This window comes from Dipodomys merriami, unplaced genomic scaffold (assembly GCF_024711535.1).
Source record: "Dipodomys merriami isolate MVZ:Mamm:240054 unplaced genomic scaffold, mDipMer1.0.p SCAF_17, whole genome shotgun sequence".
Taxonomy (NCBI): domain Eukaryota; kingdom Metazoa; phylum Chordata; class Mammalia; order Rodentia; family Heteromyidae; genus Dipodomys; species Dipodomys merriami.
The window spans coordinates 31,777,328-31,801,795 of record NW_027203048.1 but is presented as its reverse complement, the minus strand read 5'-3'; the positions used below and the strand labels follow the sequence as shown (position 1 = coordinate 31,801,795).

At 36.3% G+C, this 24,468-nt stretch overlaps 1 protein-coding gene across 4 annotated transcripts in view; it reads left to right on the top strand.

Annotated features, from left to right (window-relative positions):
* Rtn4 (reticulon 4) overlaps positions 1–24,468 on the top strand; it is a 57,577-nt gene that overhangs the window by 8,120 nt on the left and 24,989 nt on the right. Inside the window, exons 2-3 of one of the 4 annotated variants that reach the window (XM_070025633.1) lie at positions 10,863–10,919; positions 11,709–14,108. The exons of 1 other annotated variant lie outside the window; for it this stretch is intronic. In XM_070025633.1, coding sequence (XP_069881734.1) covers positions 10,863–10,919; positions 11,709–14,108 — 2,457 coding nt within the window. Of the gene's footprint in view, positions 1–10,862; positions 10,920–11,708; positions 14,109–21,462; positions 21,845–24,468 lie in introns of those variants that run through there. 2 more of the 4 variants (XM_070025634.1, XM_070025637.1) reach the window with 2 other exon arrangements.

Below are 24,468 nucleotides of genomic sequence, written 5' to 3'. Positions count from 1 at the left end.
TGTAAGTTCCAATCTTCTGAGTATCGGTCTTTTCTAATGACCAGGTCTCATCCTGAAACTACCCCAAGCCACCAGTTGTCTCATTTGCAAGCAAACAGCCAGGTGGCTCACATCTGTAATCCTAGCAACTCAGGAGGCTGAGATCTGAGGCTCATGGTTTGAAGCCATTCTGGGCAGGAAAGTCTGTAAGACTATTTCCAATAAACTACTCAGGAAAAAAACAAAAGTGGTGTTGTGGCTGAAGTGATAGAGCATTATCTTTTTTTGGGGGGGAGGGTCGGTTGTGGGGCCTGAACTCTGAGCCTGGGCGCTGTCCCTCAGCTCTTCAGCTCAAGGCTAGCGCTCTACCACTTGAGTCACAGTGCCACTTGCGGCTTTTTTCTTTTTGCTTATGTGGTGCTGAGGAATCGAACCCAGGGCCTCAGGCATGCAAGGCAAGTGCTCTACCACCGAGCCACCTTCCCAGCCCCTAGAGCATTATCTTTGAGCAGAAAGAGGCTCAGGGACAGTGCCTAGACCCCAGGATCAGAAGAAAAAAAATGCCTAAGTTTTAGGTAAAAAAATGATGACATCTTATATGTATTTACATGTATATGTGCGACTGGGCTCTGTCCCTGAGCTCCTTTTTGGCTCAGTGCTAACACTACTACTTGAGTCACAGTGCCACTTTTGACTTTTTCTATGATTAACTGGAGATAAGAGTCTCATGGACTTTACTACCCCAGCTTGCTTCCAACTACAGTTCTTAGATCACAGCCTCCTGTATAGCTAGGATTACAGGTGTGAGCCATCTGGCTGACCATATGTATTTAAAAAAATAAAACAACAAAACTTTTTTTGTCATTATAGTTCTAATAGTCATTAATCAACCCTTAGCTGATCCTGCAAATTCCAAAACTTGATAAATTTTTCATCATGTATTTTGCAAATTGTTAAGGATCCTTTAAAACATAACCGCAGTGCCCCAAAGTTATTTAATAATAATTGACATCACCTGTATAGTCAGTGTTTACATTTCCAGTTATTTTGTGAATGGCATAAATTGGTCCTTGGGTGTGGGTTTCCTTTTTTCTTTTACTTTTTGCCAGTCCTGGGGTTTAACAGGCCTTTTCTGTTATTACTTGGAGATAAGTGTCTCATGGACTTTCCTGCCAGGCTGGCTTTGAACTGTGATCCTCAGATCTCAGCCTCTTGAGTAGCTAGGATTACAGGCGTGAGCCACCAGCACCACACCTAGGGGTCTTTGGGATTTTTAGTTAAAAAAAAAAAAATCAGAATCCAAGTAAGATCCTATGTGTTACAATAAATTGTTTTTAATCTGAAAATATTTTAATCTGATGTTTTCATTCAAGCTACAACTTGTGAAGCATGCTCATACACTTGTCATTTTAATGTTTTTATTAAGATAGAATTTACAAAACTAGATGCTGATGGCTGCTATAAACTATCTGCTCAAAGGCTGCTATCTAAGGATGGAGGTTTGAAGCCAGCTGGGGCAGGAAAGTCTTATGAGACTTTTATCTCCAATTAACCACCAAAAAGCTGGATGAGGAGCTATGGCTCAAGTGGTAGAGTGCCATCCTGGAGCAAAAAAAAGCTCAGAGACAGCATCTAGGCCCAGAGTTAAAACCCTGGGATTGACATACATACACAAAACATAAAGTTTACATTCCATTGAAAGCATAGACCTTAAAGTTTTAACAGGTTTTTTTTTCTTTCTTTTTTTTTTTGGGTCCAATCCTGGGGCCTGAACTCTGGGCCTGGGCGCTGTCCCTCAGCTCTTCAGCTCAACCACTTCTGACTTTTTTTTTTTGCTTATGTGGTGCTGAGGAATTGAACCCAGGGCCTTAAGCATGGAAGGCAAGCGCTCTACCACTGAGCCACCTTCCCAGCCTGTTTTTTTTTTTAATATGTATGCTCAGCCCAAACCCTTGTCAAGCTATAGAACTTTTTATTATCCTAAAAAGCTCTGTTTAATATTCTAAAAAGCTCTTTTGGGTCCTTAATCAAGTCAGTTTATCAGTTCATATCATGCATTATGCCTCATCCCCAGAACAACCACTATTTTGATTTTTTTCCAGAGTAGGTTTTTTTTTCTTTTTTCTTTTTTTGTCATTGGTTGTGGAGCTTGAATTCAGGGCCTGAGTGCTGTCACTGGGCTCTTTTGCTTAAAGCTTATGCTCTACTACTTTGAACCATGTGGCCACTTCAGGTTTTGATAAGAGTCTCACAGGGGATTTTTCTGTCCAATAGTGATCCTCAGATCTCAGCCTCTTGAATAGCTATGATTCCAGGTATGAGCCACTACACCTAGCTTTTTTTTTAAAGCATCACATGAATGGAATCATAGTAATAGTCATTTTGTATGTGTGTCTGGCTACTTGCATTCAAATGTGATGCTTTTAAGAGTTATCAGATACTACAGGTGTCAGTAATTGTTTCTATGCATGCACGTTAGTATGTGTATATGTATGCATGTGTGTTTATATCTTAATGTGCATGCACACAGATGTTTTGTGAGTGGAGTCCTAGTCTGCAGCTTTCCTGTTTTATTGATAATTTTTTTGATGAATGAGTTTGTTTCAATTTTCAAGAAGTCATTTATGGTTTTGCTACTGTGTATTAAGACATCTTTGTTTGCTTCAAGATTGTAAAAATACCCTAGATGTTTTATAGTTTTGCCTCTTTTATTTGAGAGAATGAAGTCTTCTGGGCTTAGAGTTTTCTTTATGAGGTTTATATTACAGGCATACGTTAAGTGGCAGGACTATTTTAGTTTTCCATTTCCCTTTGTGTCAGTTTTGGTAATTGATACCTTTCAGAGGACTTGCCTGTTTCATTTTCATGAGTGTTTTGGATTTTGTACATTTCATCTTGGTAAGTGGACATTAAGGAATATGTCCACTCATCTAAATTGTATAATTTATTGCCAAAAATTTTCCTTACTATTCTCTTAAGTAAATATTTAGAATTGTGATAGTCCTATTTTTTATTTCTCGTACTTGCTTTCTCTTTTTTCTTAATCGAGGTAATTTTTATTTCTATGGATCCTTTTAAGGAACCAACTTTTGCATTAGTTGTTTTGTTTTCTGTTGTCATTTTTCTATATAATGGAGTCTTGTTCTTATTTTTGCTACTTACTTTCTCCTACTTATTTGGATTTTATTTGTCCTATTTCTAGTTTCTTAAAATGGGAATTTGAAACTTTGATCTTGAGTTTTCTGATAGTATTTAGAGCTATATATACCTTATACCTTATTTTTGCTGCCTCCCACGTGTTTTCACTATCATTTGACTCAGAATATTCTATTTCCCTCATGATAAAGCTGTGTATCCTTTAGAATGAGCTTAATTTCCAAACAGGAATTTCCAGATCTTTTTTTGGTTATTGATTTCAGTAGAATTCACGGGGTTAGGGTGTTAAAGAACATAACTACATGATGTAAAATCATTTAAAGTTTATTGGAATTTGTCTTATAGCCTAAGAAATACCTTTTTAATGAATCAGAATTGTTATTTTATCATTTAAATTAAGCACATTAACTTGTACTTTGCTTTTGGGAGGCATATTTTTACAAAATTAAGGGCAGGAAAATAGAGCTATAACATAGGACTGAAAACTTTTCTGTATCAACTGAACTGTGTATTATATACATAGGAATTTTGAAATTTCTTTTGACTTAAATTATTTTATATTTCTATTGAAATTGATCAAAACCATATGGAATAAATCTCTGAGTAAAACAAGCCCACTGCGTGTGCTCATTGATTAATTGTATGTCCATTTCTAGTAACAATTGTTGAAATTAAAAAAATTTGTGGGCCTGACCCCTTTAGTTTTTGCTATGTGTATTTCATTTCTATATTTCCCTCTTGTTATTCTGCCAAATGTATTTGTAGACGCCTTTATCACCATTAAATATCTCTCTTTATCTCTGGTAATATTTCCCCACTCCCATCCCCCCCTTTTTTTTTTGCCTGGGGCTTGAACTCAGGGCCCCAGTGCTGTTCCTGAGCTTCTTTTACTCAAGGTTAGTGCTCTTCTACTTGAGACACAGCTTCACTGCCAGCTTTTTTTTTTTTTTTTTTGTAGTTTATTGGAGATAAGGTTTCTTGGCCTTTTTTGGACTGTGGTACCTGCCTCCTGAGTAGCTAGGATGACAGTCATGAGCTACCTGTACCCAGCTTCATATTCCTTGCTTTTGAGTTTATTTAGCTTGCCATTAATATGTTAGATCCACATTCCACATAATAAATTCTTTTATATTCTCTTTTGCTTTTTTGTCTGTTTCAGGCAAATGTCTTGAAGGCATAGCATATAGTAAAGTTATCATCCCATGTGAAAACCTCTGTCTTTTCATTGGATCTACTTACATTTAGTGTTTTTATTAATATGAAGTATGTTTAAATTTTTATTTTCCTTTGACCCATCTCCTTTTTGCTCTTTATTGTTTCCTCTTTTTTTCTTTATTTTTGATTAGTGGAGTATTTTTTTAATAGTCAGACTTAGCCTCCATTGAGGAAGATAATGTATAGATTAACTGTATTTATTTATTTATTTATCCAATCCTGGGGCTTGAATGCAGAGCTTGGCTGCTGTCCTTGAGCTTTTGTGCTGAAGTAGTACTCTGCGCTTTGAGCCATGGCTCCCTTTCTGCCTGTTTGGTAGTTAACTGGAGTTAAGAGTCTCATGGACTTTCTTGCCTCAACTGGCTTTGAATTGCCATTCTCAGCCCTCAGTTTCCTAAGTAGCTAGGATTACAGGCGTGAGCCACCAGCACCTGGTTACTCTTTTATTTTTAAGAGGGAGTTTTTAATAATCTACCAAGAATGAATACTGTATCACTTTACGTCACACTGTATCTCTATATATTTACATTATAATTGTACAAAGGGGTTTCAATTCACCATGTCATTTTATGGATACAGTTCAGCTTGATCATGTCGTTCCTTCCATTGTTCCCCCCATCACATTACAGTTCAGTATATGCCTTTAACTTTTTGTACTTTTGTTGTACATTTTGCTTATATATGTATTATAATTATTAGTGCATCAAAATAAATTATTTTTCTTATTTGATACATGAGAATAAGTTCTTTTATATATCTACCTGTGTATTTGCCATTTATTCCAGTCTTTATTGCCTTATGAAGAGCCAAATTCCTAAAATTCCTATCAGCTATGATTTTCCTTCAGTTGGAAGAGCTTTCATTCCTTAAAGTGCAAGTCTCTTTTTGTTTGTTTGTTTGTTTTTTGGGTCCGGTCATGGGGCCTGAACTCTGGGCCTGGGCGCTGTCCCTCAGCTCTTCAGCTCAAGGCTAGCGTTCTACCACTTGAGCCACAGCGCCACTTCCGGCTTTTTTTTTTTTTGCTTATGTGGTGCTGAGGAATCGAACCCAGGGCCTCTGGCATGCAAGGCATGAGCTCTACCACTGAGCCACCTTCCCAGCCCCCGCAAGTCTCTTTTTGTGATAAATTCTTTCATCTGCTATCTGAAAAAATACTATTGTTAATTATTTATTGAAGGAACAGCACTGGGGTTTGAACTTAGTGTTTCATGCTTGCTAGGCAGCTGGTGCTCTGTTGCTTGAGTTCCATCCCATTTTGCTTTTGTTATTTTTTGAACAGGATCTAACATTTATGTCCCCACTGCTAGACCATTATCTTTCTATTCGTGTTTCCCAGGTAGCTGGGATAGCAGTTGTGCCCCACCGCACAAAAGTTTTCATTGGTTCAGATGGGGAGGAGGAGCGCGGGTATTGTCTTAGGAAATTTTGTTTAGGCTGGCCTGAAACCTTGATCTTCATTTTTCCACTTCTGATTAGGTAGGATTATAGGTGTCAACTGTAACTGGCTTAATCTTTAATTTCTGATGAATACAGGGAGTTCTTTTTATTTGCTGCTGTTACACTGTCAATGAAGCACTGAGTTAGCAATAATAAATCATCGCTACTATGGGAAATACAGGATTAGGTTCCAGTGAGCCTTTCGTCATATTTTCATTAGCCAGTCATCACATAAATTTGTTTCATGTGTGTTTCTACTTAATGATGCTTTATTTAATTCATTAACATTGAACTCACAGTCAGGACCACTATATTCATACCTGAAAGAAGCTTATCTGACATACTTCTTTCTCTGTATGATTCACAGGTTTTGTTGAAGTTAAGAACATTAGATAGCTGGTGAACACTATTGTTAGAAGCCATTTTAAACAGAGTAATCATTAACAAAAACCCTCAAATTAGAAACATCGTAAGAAATGGAGAAAGGGGCCTTTATACATGAGAGCTGAAACAAGAAGGCATAAGGTGGTTGCCTTGTCCTACCTCAGTGAGGGATGGGCACTTTGGGAGACTCAGACGTTTGCCTGCTCTGCAGGTCTGCATGTTTCAGAAAATAATATACTTACTGGTTTCGGGTTATGTATTTGCATTGAATTTGGAGTTAGAAATTTGATGAATAGGTGGCTTTGCAAATAAGGAAATCAGTGAATAATGACAATCTACTAAATATAATTCTAGATTGTTAATTTTTAAAAATCTTTCATTACCTTTAGGCTTTTCTTTTCCTTGCAGTGAGAGTTTATGTCATTCTTAATGTTTTTCTCCTCTGGTTTTTAAAGTTATTTTGTTTTTTAGCAGTGGGTGTCTTTCTGCTGCTGTATTTATTCTGCCTAGGGTTCATTGAGCTTTTTGGATCTGTGGGTTATTTTCTACATACCAACTTTGGTTGAATTTTAGGTATTTTATCTTCAATTTTTTTCATTAGTCACTTGTTTTCTTTCTTTTTTGGTCCGGTTGTGGGGCCTGAACTCTGGGCATGGGTGCTGTCCCTCAGCCCTTCAGCTCAAGGCTAGTGCTCTACCACTTGAGCCACACCGCCACTTCTGGCTTTTTTCTTTTTGCTTATGTGGTGCTGAGGAATCGAACCCAGGGCCTCATGCATGCAAGGCAAGTGCTCTACCACTGAGACACCTTCCCAGGCCCCACTTGTTTTCTTTTAAGGGAGTTAGTGCAATTATTTTAGCTACTTGTCTCTGAAGTCATTGGGTCTGTATTCATCTTTGTTTTTCTTCATACTGTTTCACTTTGAGTAATTCCTGTTAATTTTTAAATTTTATTTATCAGTAAGTTTTTTTTTATGTAGTTTTACTAATGTTTTCACTGGGTTCTTTATTTTTGTAGCCTATAGTTTTCTACCAAGACTACGCACTCATATTCATCTTTTTTCTATACATAGTAATATATTAATGAATTTTAATTTGTTTAATGTTGTTAATCAACATTTATTGGAGTTTCTATTATCGGGTACTTTTCCTGTTTATAGCCATATCTTTATGCTTCTTTACATGTCTAGTCATTTTTTTATTTTATACTGTGTATGATAAATATGGTAGTGTTAATTTTGTCTTGGAACACAATTTGCTGAAAAATCATCCTGATTGCTTTCAAATTTTGATTTTTAAAATTAGAGTAAGTTGAGAGCAAGGGTCAACAGAAATTTTCTTAAGTATTTCTTACAGAAAATATTTTAGGCTTGTGAACCATATAATCTCTAGCTTAACTTATCTCTAACCTTATTGTGACAAAGTAGCTGTAGACATACATGTATGAGTGGCAATTGCTGAATAACTTCAGTTCATTAGGGATAATTTGCTGAAATTTGGCTTAGAGTATCTTTTGCTTTAGTAGTCTTCTCTCTCTCTCTCTTTTTTTTCCCCAGTCGTGGGGCCTGAACTCTGAGCCTGGGCGCTGTCCCTCAGCTCTTAAGCTCAAGGCTAGTGCTCTACCACTTGAACCACAGCACCACTTCTGGCTTTTCCTGCCTGTGTGGTGCTGAGGAATCGAACCCAGGGCCTCATGCACACAAGGCAAGCACTCTACCACTGAGCCACATTCCCAGCACCAGTCTTCTCTTAAGAAATAACATTTAGGGGCTGAGAAGGTGGCTCAGTGGTAGAGCGCTTGCCTTGCATGCCTGAGGCCCTGGGTTCGATTCCTCAGCACCACAAAAGCAGAAAAAAAAAAGCTGGAAGTAGTGCTATGGCTCAAGTGGTAGCGTGCTAGCCTTGAGCTGAAGAGCTGAGGGACAGCTCCCAGGCCCAGAGTTCAGGCCCCATGACCAGGCCCCCCCCCCAAAAAAAGAAAGAAATAACATTTATAATAATATTGTTGGGGTTTGAGCACCTTGCACTTACTAAGCAGAGGTACTATGCCACTTGAACCACTCTGCCAGTCTCTTTTTACGTTGGTAATTTCCTTGCTTTATGTCTGGGATGGCCTAGACTGTGATCCTCATACTGTGCTTCCCTTTGTTGTAGGAATGACAGATGTACATGCCACTGTGCCCAGCCATTGTGCTTCTCCCTTAGCTTGGGATGACACGTGTGTGCCAGTGCCCCTAGCCATTGGTTGAGATACATTCTTATGAACTTTTAAGCTCAGGTAGCCCAGCCTTCATATCACAGCCTTTCATCTCCCTTTCTTATCTGTCCCTTCCCTTTCTTCCCCTCTCTCTCTTTCCTTTCTCTCCTCTCTCCTCCCCCTCTCCAATTTCCTTTTCCCCTCACCTTCTCTCCTTTCTTTGTTTTTTGTTTTTGGGTCCAGTCGTGGGGCCTGAACTCTGGGCCTGGGCGCTGTCCCTCAGCTCTTCAGCTCAAGGCTAGTGCTCTACCACTTAAGCCACAACACCACTTCCAGCTTTTTTCTTTTTGCTTATGTGGTGCTGAGGAATCGAACCCAGGGCCTCAGGCATGCAAGGCAAGTGATCTACCACTGAGCCACCTTCCCAGCCCCTCTATGTTATTTTTTAACATCCTAATTTTATTAGTCATTTAAAACTTCTAAATTATTACCTTGCCCATGTAATTAATTGTAAACCCTCTGTATGGTATTTTCACAATAAAAAAAAAAACTTCTAACTTTACATAAAGTTCAGTAAATGAAGTATTTCATAGTGGTTAAAGAAAAGGACATGCAAAGGATGAACAAATGCAGCAATGGCACTCACTGGACACTCTTGCAAATGAACTATACAACTTGTGGGTGGAGACAGAAGGGAAAAACTGGGAGAGCAAGGGAAGGGGTGACATTGGCCAAAATACAAATGGACTCTACCTGACTTATGGCTGTAACACCTCCGTACATCACCTTTATACAAGTCAAAAACTCTACCACCAAGCCACCTTCCCAGTAATTAAAAAGGACATGGATTTATAATTTCTGAATTCAGATCTTAGCTCCATTACATTCAGTTTTGCAACTGGAGAAATTACTTAGCTTTCTTAAGCTGTGCCTTTGTTTCCTCATCTGTGAACTGGGGGCACCAAGAGTATCTACTTTATAAGGTGGTTTGGGAGCTTGAAAGACAGCTGAAATAAATGGATCCGGCTTATAGTGTGGTCTGTCCCCAGTGTCTAGCCCCCATTGATGTCTCTAATATGTTATTACATTGTTTTAATAGAAATGATTAATCAGTCCAATTGTTTTGGATAATTCTGAAGTATTCGCTGTTACCAGTGGTTTTTTTTTTTTTTTTAAATCTTGCTTCTGGAGGATAAATTTGAGGGAGCTGATAAGTTGTATTTATGAGCACAAATGCAAAGGTCAAGCACAAGGACTTGGAGAGTTACATTGGCTTGATTCCTGGCCCCCTGACCTAATTCTGTGACTCAGAGCATGTTGTTTTTTTGTTTTGTTTTGTTTTTCCTTTTTTCAGCCCTCACATTTTGAGATAGGTACTATATACTTATTTTACATATGAAATGAGCTCTAAAGGGCGAAGTATAATAATTTACTTAGACTTACACAATTGTACATGAGACAAAGGAATTTGACCCTGTGATTACTGACAGCCGCCCTGTTCTTGAATACCCAAATAGTAGTGACCTTTCCTGGATTTTTTTTCTAAGAACTTTTAGAAATTACTTATTTTGAGACTAATTCTGGATCAAATCCTACTTAATACAATGAAGGTTTTGTTTTCTATTTGAAATTTAATGGATATTTAACATACCAACTTAAAAAACTTGGCACAATGCTAGGAACACATTTTCCTATAGGAGAGACTTTAGTACTGCGCAGAAATAAAGGTACATCTTAAGTACTTTAAATTTTTGGCTTAAATGTAGTTTTTCTTTTCATCTGATTATAAAAGTAATAGAATTTTGTACTTCACTTTCCACGGACACTAGTCTCAGAATTAATGATTCACTATTTTGTAAAGTGATTTGCTATTTTGTAAAGAACTGTCTTTTTTATTTAGAATAACAAGTAGTCCTTAACCAATGTACGTTTTAAAACAGATGAGAAGTATCCATATTCTTTAAAGACATAAGTCAGCATAAGTGTGACAACTTAACAATATTTTTCTTTCAAGATAGGCAACCTAGAATGTAAAGAAAATGGATAATTCTGAGTTTATACTTAAATTATTTGCATAATGAAAGATTAAACAAAAGAAGGTCCTAGTTTTACCCATTCATCTAAATCTTGGCTTAAGTAGGACAAAACAATTTATCTTCACATTAATATGTAAGTAAAAAGCCTTGTATGCAGTATGTTGAGAACACAGTCCTACAGCTGCTTTGGTTCATGAAGTTAAACTGTATAAACACGTTAGATTGTCTCTTGAAAAATGATAGGTTTTATGTCTAGCCTTTAGTTAACTTTAATATATATGATGGTTAATTGAATTTAATGATACTGCTATTTCTCTCTTTCTATCTTGGCTTTGTCTCTGTAGATAAAAGTTTTTGGTTAACTCATTAGAATCTAGATCCTGGCTTGCTCCTCTTACCTTTAGTTCTCCTCCAACCTATCTTTATTTCTGCTGAGTTTGTATTCTATTTGTTTTTCAGATGAGACCCTTTTTGCTCTTCCTGCTGCATCTGAGCCTGTGATACACTCCTCTGCAGGCAAGTTCTCTCTGCCAGCCTTTATCTTCTGTGTATTCTAACTTTTTGCTCTAGTTGTGTTAACTCTATACAGAGTAGTTTGGATATACTGAAAATTAGTATCATTCCATTAGTATCTACTGAAAAAGGGGAAATTTACATTTATGTGGGAAATGAGCAGAGCTTGACTAATCATTGAACTATGTAAGAGAACTTGGGCTCTTGGTTTATATTTACACATTGACAATATGTTTATACATTGACAATTTGCTTTCTTAGTTTGGATTATCTTATGCCAGAGGATATTTTTTAATGTAAATTAATAGGATCATTTTTCTATATTGTCAAACTCTCAAATATTCTCTTCTAAAACTGTTTCAAAGTAACTCTTACAAATGAATAACATTGAGATTTTTTTCTTTTTTTAAATCGACAAATATTGTATTATTTAAAGAACATGATTTATGTTCCAGTATAAAGTGGAATGATCAAAGCAGACTAATTAATTAGCATATCCAAACCTCAGGTGCTTCTTATTTCTATTTAAAATCTTTCTTGGTGATATTGAAATACATGAGACATTATTAACTATAGTCACTATACAATAGTCATGAACATCTTTATAGACAATAGTTCAGCATTTTCAGTAAGATCCAAGCCTACTTGTACTTACTAATTAAATGCTATTAACACTTCATTTTAGTTAACAGTAAGCCTTTACTAACACTATTATATGAGTCTGTCATAAAACTTGCATTAACTCTGAGAACACTGGCATTCTCTAACTTTCCTTTCTGTCCATGGCCACAGAAAAAATTATGGACTTGAAGGAGCAGCCAGGTAACACTGTTTCGGCTGGTCAAGAGGATTTCCCATCTGTCCTGCTTGAAACTGCTGCTTCTCTTCCTTCTCTATCTCCTTTCTCAGCTGATTCTTTTAAAGAACGTGAATACCTTGGTAATTTACCAGCAGTATCACCCACAGAAGGAACACTTCAAGAAACTTTAAATGAAGCGTCTAAAGAGTTCTCAGACAAGGCAAAAAATCCATTTGTAGATAGAGATTTAGCTCAATTTTCAGAGTTAGAATACTCAGAAATGGGATCACCATTCAGTGGTGCTCCAAAAGCAGAGTCTGCTGTACTAGTAGAAAACTCTAGGGAAGAAATAATTGTCAAGAGAAAAGATGAAGAAGATTTGGTTAGTAGCAATATCCTTCATGATCAACAAGAATCACCTATAACTCCTCCTAAATTGGTTAAAGAAGACCAAGTTACATATCCAGAAAAAACAAAGGACAGTTTTAATGAAGCGGGAGTTGCAGTAGAATCATCCATAAGGGAGGAATATGCAGACTTCAAACCATTTGAGCGAGTTTGGGAAGTGAAAGATACTTTCAAGGGAGATAGTGATGTTTTGGCTGCTAAAGTTAATGTAGAAAGCAAATTGGAAAGTAAAGAGGATGAGAAAGGCTTGGCAGACAGCTTTGAGGAAGGAAGTCCTGAAAAAGATAGTGAAAGTAGTAATGATGATGCTTCTTTTCCAAGTACACCGGAAGGTGTGAAAGGTGGCTCAAGAGCGTATCTTACCTGTGCTCCCTTTAGCCCTGCTACTGAGAGCATTGCATCAAACATTTTCCCTCTGTTAGAAGATCATACTTCAGAAAATAAGACTGATGAAAAAAAAATAGAAGAAAAGAAGGCTCTAACTGTAACAGAGAAGACAACTAGTGTCAAAACATCAAACCCTTTCCTTGTATCCATTCAGGATTATGAGACAGATTATGTCACAACAGATAATTTGTCAAAGATGACCGAGGCAGTAGTGGCAAACATGCCTGAAGGTCTAACACCAGATTTAGTACAGGAAGCATGTGAAAGTGAGTTAAATGAAGCCACAGGTACAAAGACTGTGTATGAAACAAAAATGGACTTGGTGCAAACATCCGAAACCGGTCAGGAGTCACTCTACCCTGTAGCACAGCTTTGCCCATCATTTGAAGAATCTGAAGCAACTCCGTCACCCGTTTTGCCTGACATTGTTATGGAAGCACCATTAAATTCTCTACTTCCTAGTGCTGGGGCCTCTGTGGTACAGTCCAGCTCATCACCATTAGAAGCTCCGCCTTCAGTTAATTATGACAGTACAAAGCTTGAGCCTGAAAATCCTCCACCCTATGAAGAAGCAATACATGTACCACTAAAAAAAGTTTCGGGAATAAAGGAAGAAATTAAACAGCCTGAAATGAATGCAGCTGTTCAGGAGACAGAAGCTCCTTACATATCTATTGCATGTGATTTAATTAAAGAAACAAAGCTTTCCACTGAATCAAGTCCAGCTTTCTCTGCTTACTCAGACACGGCAAATGTTGAAAAGCCAGTGCCTGAGCATTCTGACCTAATGGAGGATTCCTCACCTGATTCTGAACCAGTTGATTTATTTAGTGATGACTCAATTCCCGAAGTTCCTCAAAAAGTTGAGGAAGCTGTGATGCTCATGAAAGAAAACTTCACTGAAGCTTCATCTGAATCAATAACAGAAAGTAGAAAAACAGAAAACCTCAGTGCTTCACTATCTGAGGGGGGAAAGCCATATCTGGAGTCTTTTCAGTCAAATTTCCATACCACAAAAGATGCTCTATCTCTTAATGAAGTTTCCACATTAAACCAAAAGGGGAAAATTCCTTTACAGATGGAAGAGCTCAATACTGCAGTTTATTCAAGTGATGACTTACTTACTTCTCAGGAAGAAAAATTAAGAGAAAGTGAAACATTTTCAGATTCCTCTCCAATTGAAATTATAGATGAATTCCCTACATTTGTTAGTTCCAAAACTGATTCCTCTCCTAAAGTAGTCAGGGAATACAGTGACCTAGAAGTATCCCACAAAAGTGAAATTGCCAGTGTCCAGGATGGAGCTGGGTCAATGCCCTGCACAGAATTGCCCCATGACCTTTCTTTCAAGAACATACCCCAGAAAGATGAAGATAAAGTTCGTATCTCAGATGAGTTCTCCAAAGATAGGTCTGATGTATCAAAAGAACCCCTACTGCCTCCAGATGTTTCTGCTTTGGCAACTCAAACAGAGATAGGCAGTATAGTTAAACCCAAAGTTCTTGCAAAAGAAGCTGAGAAAAAACTTCCTCCTGACACAGAAAAAGAGAACAGATCACCATCTTCTATATTTTCATCAGAGCTGAGTAAAACTTCAGGTAATCAACCCATACCGTTTCATGCTTTCATGCCACTTTTTGACTGACCCTGGAACACCCACTACATTCTGTTTCCTATGTTGTATTGATAGTATCTAATATGCCACACTGATTAGAATTCTTTTCCATTTTCTCAGTTATTTTTTTTCTACTCCTTGAACTCACCACTTACTATTGCTCTTAACTTTTCCAGTTGCTCTTTAGTCACTTTTATATTGCACCATGGAACCAGACATTTTTTAAAAATCATAATTGGCTTTTCCCCCTTTAGTGTTTCCTCAAGTAACATGAAGAGCAAGAGATATAGAAACAAAATGATTGCTTATTTTTATTGTAGAAATAATTTTATATTTGATTTGTAAAAGATGAACATTTCGTAGCATGTTTTTACTATTTCAATGTAGTACATTGTTCCTCCAGGGAGATATAAAGTTAAGGATAGTGAATGCAGGTGGTTTTAGTAAATTATAGATGCTATCATTCTGAGAAGTTTTGATTCTGATTCTATATTTTCTGCTTACCTTATTTGCATAAAGTGATTTACACATTTTAAAATTTAGTTTTCCAATTTATGTCTTTTTTTTTTACGGAGATGGGTAGCAATTACATTGTATTTATCAAATATACTTAAGTATTGGAGATGAATAGCAGTCATTACCACCAGATCATTTAAAAATTGTTGTATTCTAAGAAGAGGAGTTTCTGGACATTCACGTAATGAGTTGAGAACAGAGATTGCCTCTTTGATGGTTATAAACATGTAAGATAAGGAGAAAAGCCAAAGATGGCTCCAGGAATTGTGGGAGCCCAGCATGTGCATGTGTGAATTTAGTAGTATGAGAAGCTGAGATATAGGGAATGTGAAAAAATGAGGTGGGTTTAAGAAGAGAAGATAAATTCAGATTAAATGTTATTTTTGAGGTACCAATAAGATGTCTAAAAATTTATGGGTATTATAAATATGATAGTCTTGAGAGAGCCCTTAGTTCAGTGTGTAAATTTGCTATCTACTTGGAGAGAGAAATTAGTCACAGATACCTGCTCCGGAAGTGATTAGTGCTCTCAAATACCAGGCAGATCAGTTAGGGAGTTAGTTAAAAAGGAGGGAAGATGTTATGTTAGCAAATGGTGTAGTGCGCAAGACTAGGGACAAGGAGTGAATAAGAGTGGAACAAATGGATACAAAATGTAGACAACTCTTAAGAACATAAGGGAAAATATGAAGAGAGAATGGGGTGGAGACATTTTTTTGGACAACTCTGATTCTGGGAGCTGATAAGAGTTGGGATCTTTATTCCAAAGGGATTGGAATGAGCTCCAGTATTTAACAGAAGGTATTTAAACATATAGAAGAAGCGTTTACCGCTTTGTAGTGAAAATCATGGAAAGTATGGCTATTGATATTGCTGGGATTTTGTGACTAGGCATATGATGGTTAATGTTCATCCTTTAAAGCACTGTATTAGGTAAGTTGCCGAGAATATAAACTGGAACATACATGGGTTGACTAGGTGTGACTGGGGAAAACAAAGTCATTATTTTAAGAGTTCAGTGAAGAATAAATGGTGGTCTATATAGATTAAATTTTTTCTAAACAAAATTTTGATCTGATGTCATAGTTCACACATCTAATCCCAAAAGGATCACAGTTTGAGCCAACCCAGGAAGCAAAGTTCACGAGACCTCCTCTCTTTGGATAGGTGGCTGTGGAGACACCGGCCTGCCATCCTAGATACATGGGAGGCTGAGATTGGGAGGATCTCAGTTCCAAGCTAGTCAGACAGAAAAGTCTTCAAGATTTCACCTCAACAGAAGATGATGGGTGTTGGTGATGTGTTCCTGTCATCACAGCTACACCAAGAAGCCTAAAATAGGCAGATTATGATCCAGGCAAGAAGTGAGATCTTCTCAAAAATAACCAGTGCAAAGGGCGGGAGATGTGGCTCAGCTGTAGAGTGCCTGTCTAACAAGCTAAGGCCCTGACTTCAAACTCTAGTACCACTACAAACAGAATAATAATAGCTAAAGGACGTTATAGGCCTAGGGACCAGGGCTCAAGTGATAACGTATCTGCTTAGTAAGTGTACCTCCCCAAGTTCAGTACCTACAAGCAAAAATTTTTGCAGAAGAAGGTACATAGGCATGCAAACCCAGGACCTTCCACATGCTTTATTAAGAACCTGAGTTGACTCCAGTGATGTTTCTTTAATTATGTTATACAGCCTCCTGTTTAGCTGGTTAACAGATGTGTCCCACTAACCAGTTTAAGACTGGTAGTCCATTCCTGTAATCCTATTTACTGGGCATCAGTAGCTCTTGTCTGTAATCCTAGCTATTCAGGACACAGAGATCTGAAAGATCAAAGTTCAATGCAGGCCCAGGCAAAAAGTTTGTAAGACCCCTGCCTTAGCTAATAGTTAGGTGTGGTGACATGTACCTGTCATCCCAGCTATTGTGGGAAGTGTGAATAGAATTGCAGTCTAGGCCAGCGTAGGCAGAAAGCAAGACCCTGTCTCAAAAATAGAAAAACAGGGATGGAAGTGTGCCTCAAGCACAGGCACCCAAGGGAGAAAACAAAACAAAATAAAATATGGGATCTTCCCAACTTTTTCCCTAGCTTGACTCAAACGGAGATCCTCTCAAACCATCTCTTCTGTAGCTGGGATTATAGAAGTGTAGTCTTAGTGGCAGGACAGTAAGTCAAGAGAGCTGAAGGTAATAGGAAGAGAGTAGATTGAAACGGACTCTGGTGTCTAAGTTGAGGGAGTACATTGGAGTAGAATACATTCAGTGTTATATTGGATCTTAGAACCCCTTATAGGTCCAAGAGATTGAAAAAATATATATGTTCCATAAAGAATAGATATAAATGAAATATGTCATTAAATAAGTAAATTGTTGTTGAGAGTTTTATAGACCTGAGTTTTAATCCTGAGTTTTTTCCTCAACTTGAGTAAATGTTGTAACAATTTGTATGAGTTTCAGTGATTTTAGTTGTAGGAGTTCTCTCTCAAGGACTTACTCTTCATGAAGTCAGGGCAATAGTTCCTGAAGAAATCTGAAGTAATATGTGCTCATTGTACATCATGAGAAAGACAGAAAAGCATTGAGATGAGAAAAATATATCATTACATTGCTAAGACATAGTCATGTAAATATTTTAGAATATATTCTAGTTTGTTTTCAATTTATGCATTTATTTTACGAGTGTAATGGAAGTGAATATTGTACTAAATTGGAATCATTCTTCATGTCATGTATAAACTTTAAAATATTTGTAGCAATATATTAAATAATGTAAACATTTCCATCTGCCATGTGATTTTGTTTTTTAAATACCTAGTGGTCCTTAGTATGGATATAATTTAAGCATTCAGTTTGCTGTTATTAGAACCTTTAGACATCCCACTGTTTAGTTTATAAATAATGGTAGTTTATTAGACACTGTACATTTACATTTTTTGCATATCTTTAAGTATCTTCTAAGGGAAACAAAAACATGAGTCAATGAATATGAACATTTTTTAAGAATTGACAATTTTTTATTTCTTAAATATTTTCCCAAACATTTTATATTTGGTATTTTAAACAAACTCACCAGTTTGGTAGAAGGTATGTGCATAGATTTGATTTTTTGATTGTTATTGAATATGAATATAATCAATATATTTATTAGGTATTTTGTGTTTTGATTTTGTGAATTGCATATTCATATCTTTTGCCTATTTTTAAATGTAGGTGTTCATTTTTTTTTTTTTTTTGGGTCCGGTCGTGGGGCCTGTACTCTGGGCCTGGGCACTGTCCCTCAGCTCTTCAGCTCAAGGCTAGCGCTCTACCACTTGAGCCACAGTGCCACTTCCGGCTTTTTTCTTTTTGCTTATGTGGTGCTGAGGAATGGAACCCAGGGCCTCAGGCATGCAAGGCAAGTACTCTACCACTGAGCCACTCTCCCTGCCCTCCCTTGATTTTCTAAAGCGTTTTATTTTACATTTTAATGGAATTTTCACTTTTCACAAAGGAAAGTCTTTACCTTTTTAATTATTTACTATTTCATTTTTAAAATTCTGACCTATTTTATTTAAAATTATTTTGGATTCTGGCTTGAGGTAGTTTGTCTTTGTGCTGGTGAAGTTGTTTTTCCTATTTCCATCAGACCCATTTAGCCCTTTAGTTTCAGGCAACCATACTATGGTAGCTCAGGACATTATGCATAGTAGTTTTTGCTAGATTGGTTGTCCTTGGTCAGTTGGGCAGCTGTAGGCTGGGTGTTGGTGCCATCTAGTGTTGATGGGAAACAAGTCCGTGGATTACTTACAATTGATTATCTGGAGTAAATTCAGTCGGGCAGAGAATTTAGTGTGCTATAGATATGTTACAAATAACTTTTAAGATGAATTTATAAGCACATTTGAATTTAGATGGATTCTACCCAGTTGAACAAATGCTAGAGTCAAGCTGTCATTTAAGATTTTAAATGATCATAAAGGTTTTTCTCCTCACACCCGTGTACTTTAATGAACACTTGAAAGTTAGATTTATTGAAAGCCTAGTGACCACGTTTTGAATTTAAAGATGCTTTAGGATCTTTGGGAATATCTGTGCATTTAGATTTTTAATGTACTGCCAATATTTTCATTGACCAGGGTCACTTTTAATTTTTTTCTCTATGGAGTTTAGCATTTATTTTAGCTACTAATACGAAAACATATCTAGACTTTAAAAATGTTCAAGTTTTGCTATTTTAAATTGTATTGTCATTAATTTTCTAAAGTCTTTATTTTTTAAAAAAAGATTTATTTCAGCAATGTTGTGCTATAATTTAGTCCATAGAGGGCATTCTATTACAACATACTACAGCAGGGTTTAAAAATTGCTCAGTACCTCTTAGTTATGAAACATTGCTTAATTTTGTACCTCTGTATAGCTCAGCATTTTGAAAAACGTGTAAGATTCGTATAGCTATAATTGTTTCATATTAATAAAGACTCCTGCCATCTATTGCTAGAAGTAGAAAATATTATTGCAGCTATCAAGAGCAGCATACAAGCAGTTTTTAACTTAGAAAGTAGCACTTTCGATCTGTATGACTACTTCTTTCCCCCCTTGTGTCCCTTGTATCGCTAACCATTGTAAAGAAAACAAAGCAAAGCAAAACCGAGTTCTTCCCAACTTCCATCATGGGAGTGGGAAACAAATGGGAAAGAAAAAATACCTTAGGAGACCTGGACAGACTGATGTATGTCTTGCCTAGTGCTGCCAGTTAGGTACAAGCTTAGAAAATACATATGCTCAAACAAGACATTTCTGAGAGAGTTATAGAAAGAAGATTAAGAAAATGATTTGGTAAGAATTGATGTAATCTTCCTACTTACATAAGCACAGTAAGAAAATGAGCATTATTGTTTGGTATGTTAGAAGGGAGTCATGGAGAGCAGGTGATTACAGAGTGTAGCATTCTGTGGCAAGGAGTTGGGGATACATTGGGAAGATCTTTGTCATGCTTGGGAGAAGAAGGCCCTAGGGGCATTGAAGATTGGGAAGATGCTGATAGGAGCTATGAACTGTCTGCTGGGCGCCGGTGGCTCACACCTGTAATCCTAACTACTCAGGAGGCTGAGATCTGAGGATTGCAGTTCAAAGCCAGCCTGGGCAAGAAAGTCTGTAAGACTCATCTGCAGTTAACCCCCAGAAAACTGGAAGTGGCGCTGTGGCTCAATAGCATGCTAGCCTTGAGTGAAAAAGCTTAGGGACAGCCTCCAGGCCCTGAGTTCAAGCCCCTTGACCAACCACAAAAGAAAAAATTCTGTCCATCAGTTTTTTCAAGTTTAAGCATTCTGCTTAGCTAACCAAACTTATTAATTATGAAGAACTAGTTATCACTATACAGGATTCAAATGCTTCTAGAACTTGAAGCTTCCTATTTTGACTTTTTTTAGTCTCTCTGGGGAGATTATGTTAAATGTTCAAATGAGTGAATATGTATTATTGTAGATTCTTAGGACTCTCTACGTTTATAAAACATCCTAAACTAAATCAGGTACCACTAAAGATGTGAATAGTATAAATGCTAATTGCTTTCATGTTATCAAGAAATCTTTCCCCTCCCTTCTATTAGAGTAGTAGTCTCTAACTTGAAATGTTTTACTGCTGTTTTTTGGTTACAGTCTCATGCTAGGATTTATTGACCAAGTTTTTCTTCTCTCACTTTACTAATTTTGGCAATGCTGGGATTAGAGCCCAAAGTCTTGAGCATGCTAGTTCAGCATTCTACCACTGACCTATACTCCCAGCTCTTGACTCAGTTTTTAAGGACTTGTTACTAGAAAGCACTATATTGGAAGTATTTTGAACTTAGTAAATACCGTGGAATTTGAAACTGTTGTAGAAAGAGGCCACGTGTTTTATCTTGGTAACATCATTATATCACATTATGCAAGGGATCAGTGAATAATTTTTAAAGTTAAATGTTAACTCAAACTGAGTTTAAGAGTTAACTGGACTTTCCTTTATTTAAAATTAGAGGAAGAGAGATAGGGAAAAAATGAGTCATTGCAATTAGTTCACTTCTTATGTTCAGGATTTCTCAAGGTTTTGCAGCTCAAGATTTACGGCAAGCTTTGGAAAATGTTTCTTTTATCTTTTCTGATTAGGCAGATGTTAGCGGCAGGTGGCATATTATTAAAGACATGATATTCTGCACTGGAATGAATGCCAACTTGTACAACTGAGAAAATTATAGAAATGCTGTATATTAGTTTTTATGTTTATCAACATTTTTATTTGCTTTTATGCCATTTTTGCAAGGCAAAAGGTAGAATTAGTACATGAAGATTTCTCCCTAAGTCAAGGACATGTTTACAATGTCTGAAATGGTATTGATTTGACACTTATTGAAAGATTGAGCTGGGGCAAGTAATAATTAAGTGTATATTTGGTTGTGTTTGCATTTCCATGATTGCAAAGGAGAAAAAAAGATTAGAAAGTTTAGATTGTTGAAATTGAGAATTTCCTATTGAAGTAATATATATTCAGTAAACAATTTTATGTTGATTGCTCATACCCTCAATACTGTAAAATGTCGACTGTTTTAAGCCTTAATAAACTTAAGAGAAAGTAATAGGAATTTCAGCATTTCTCAAGCATGAAATTTAAACTATTACCCTTCTTGGATCAGTCCATTTTTATCTTAGTAGATAACTATTAAAGTTTCAGTTGAAAGTGAAAAAAAAAAAAAAAAAAGAAACCTGCAGCATAATCATCCTTCCAAAGAAAAGCAAAAGGAGAAGCATGAAAGGCACGGAGAACTGCGTATAGATCTACATACATTTCAGTATATTCAGTAGCTCTGTTGAAAGAACAACCCTCTTAGCTGTTTTTGTTAGCTTGCCCCTGCCCTTACAAAGGCAGCTCCATTTGGTATGAGAAACAAGCAAATGACTAGAACAATAACTAGATAGAAGGAAGGCATTAATGCCTGAGTATTAGTAGCCTAGTTACAGAGGGTACTGCGTCAGATTGCTCCACACCCAGAAGACAAGTCAGGTGACTTCAGTCCTGCTGCAGTTGTGCAGCAGAGCAGACTGCAGACCTGGGTTGAGGAAACAGCTATTTCATGTCTCAGGGACTAGATTTTTGCAGTCACGGTTTTTCTGTTGGAATGCATAATTGATAATTGCAGCTGGAGGGCAGATCGTGACAAGAGATGGACGGTCAGAAGAAAAACTGGAAGGACAAGGGTATATCTGCTTTCTGTTTTTCTTGAATTTTTATATGTAGCCAGTAATGCATTTCTACAGATTAGTGTTGTAGTTTTGATGTATTTGGGATCGAAAGTGAATACCGTGAAAGGTTTAAGGCTAAAAGATTAAAACATCTATCTCATATGGTTTTATAATTGGTTGTGTGCTAGAAAATGTGATGCTATTCTTTTTCACTGGTGTTTGGTTTAGTCTCGTTTAGGTTTTATTTTCTAACCTTGTATATTGTAAACAGTTAAGATTTAACAGATTATATTTGTTGGTCATTTTGGTGTGATAAGTATATATATTACTTTGATTTCCATGATGACATTTTCTGTGACTATTTTAAAGACTTATTTAGTGTAGTTGAAATTCTATCTAAAGGTTTGTGTAGGTAGCAAGATAGCTGCGTGTGCAATAAAAAGCTTTTCTTCTTTGGTAGTCTAACTTGAGCCTTTAAAATATTACCAACTGCCTCTTAATTTTATCTTGCGTATCTTGAAATTATTTAAATATGTACATACTTTGTCCTTCTAATAACCAATCAGTGATCTTGATCCCTTTTCCACCCCCTTAAAAGCTCAGATCCTTTCAAATCTCTGTGGATCATTGTGTAAGAATTTAAGCCTGGAAGTGGTCAAAGGTTGACTGTAATGAATATTTTTAACTGTTTTATTATGAAGATGTAGATGGCTAAATACCATTTTTTAGTGAGAAGGTGGTTGGCTTAATATCTGAACATTTAGGATAATTTTCTTAAAAATATTAGATCTATTTTTAAGTAGCCCAAATAGATATTTCATACAAGCAAGTTATTTTTGTTATTATCTTTTTTTTCCTGGCTATACACATTTTAAAATTCTTCTAAAGTATTTTTAGTTTTTAGAACAAAATTGTTAGCAGAATGAGGATAATGTCTCCAAAAACACTGTAATTTACACAGTGCCCCTTTAAAACAATTATTTGATAAAGCAATATAGAGAAAAGGTGAGTTTAATGTTGAAACCTTGAGAGGTCTTATATTCAGTGTAAAGGACAGAAAACAATTACTGCTTTGGACGTTTCCCCTTTATAATTCTTTTCATATGTGATTGCAAGAGAAGAATTCTTATCCTTCTAGGTACTAGAGTTCAAAGTGAAAAATGAGTCGATATACTAATTTTTGGTTAGGTGATGTAGTAAATACAGGCTTTAAACATAGCAAAAAAAAGTCACATTAGGGCCCATTCTGCAGTTTCTAAGGTTTTACATTAAGAATTTAAATGTCAGGTTGTTGAGTAACATGCTAAGTTCTTTATTTGCTAAAAGTGAATTAGGGATATTTAAGGCAGGAGAAATTAAGATCTGATACAGTCCGTATTTTATCAGAAATTGTTTTCAGCATCAAATGTAAAACCAAATTTATTCTTGATTTACTCTGTGGAGCCTTACTTTGTATGTAAATGGAATAGCTCAATACTTTTTATTGCTTGTTTTGGCCATATTGGTGACTAAAACCAACTTTTTTTTCCTGATTGAGTCAGCTGTATATTTTTTCTTTTTCTTTTATTGTGAAAATACTGTACAGAGGGGTTACAATTACATGGGCAAGATAATGAGTACATTTCTTATCAAGCATTGTAGCCTCCTCCTTTGTTTTGAGTCAGTTATATTTTAGTATTTTCTTTATCAGCAGCTAATTTCAATGTTGGATTGAAGAGTAAGATTTAAATTTGGAAGTTACCGAAAAGCTGTCATGGAATAAATGTTTCATTTTTTGAAAAGTATATGACAATGAAAGAAGGAACATAATATAGGGTCTTCTGTAAACCTAAAAGGATATATAGGTTCATTTCCCCTCCTATTTTTCATTCTTCCCCCAAACCCTAAGTATAATAGAAGTGAAATGCTTTGATTTCAATAACTTAGGAAAAGGTTGTGTGTGTGTGACTTATTTTTTGCTGATTAAATACTTGCTCTTTCAGTCTAAGGCCAGTATTAACAATTTTCATTTTTGTATAGTCTTTATATTTTCTATCATTTGTTAGCAGAATACCTATATATAATAATTGAAATCTTCATAGTATCTGATTATTAGGGTTATATGCAAAACTTGGATTAAAACAATCAAAGATACAGGGGTGGGATGAGTGGGGGGTGGGGGTGGGAGAATGATGTAACCACTAAAAAAGATAATCAAAGTCAGTGAGTGGAACTTTCTGTACACAACAGAAAAATAGGACAAAAGTCGAAAGAAAGATTGATATGATCAAATGGTATAGTTTTGGAAGATGATTTAGGTCAGGTTTTCTCAAATTTCTCTGTGCATGAGAATCACCTAGTACATCTTAAAAATATAGATTCCTATCATTTTAACCTACAGTATAAGATTCTGTAGGGCCTGGCAGTGTGGTATAAAACATTTTATAATCTGATGTAATTCATTTTATAACCAGGCAAATTGGGAAGAACACTAAGATTTGAAGCTTCTGCTTTTGATTTTGGACAGAGTAAGAAACTTGCCCTTTTAAAATTCTTTAGTTTCCTCTTTTGTATGATTTGTAGGGTTTTGGTTTGAGGTTTTCTGGTTTGTGAGTAGATACTTTGGGCCAGATTGTAGAAGAAAGTAGGAGTTGGAATTT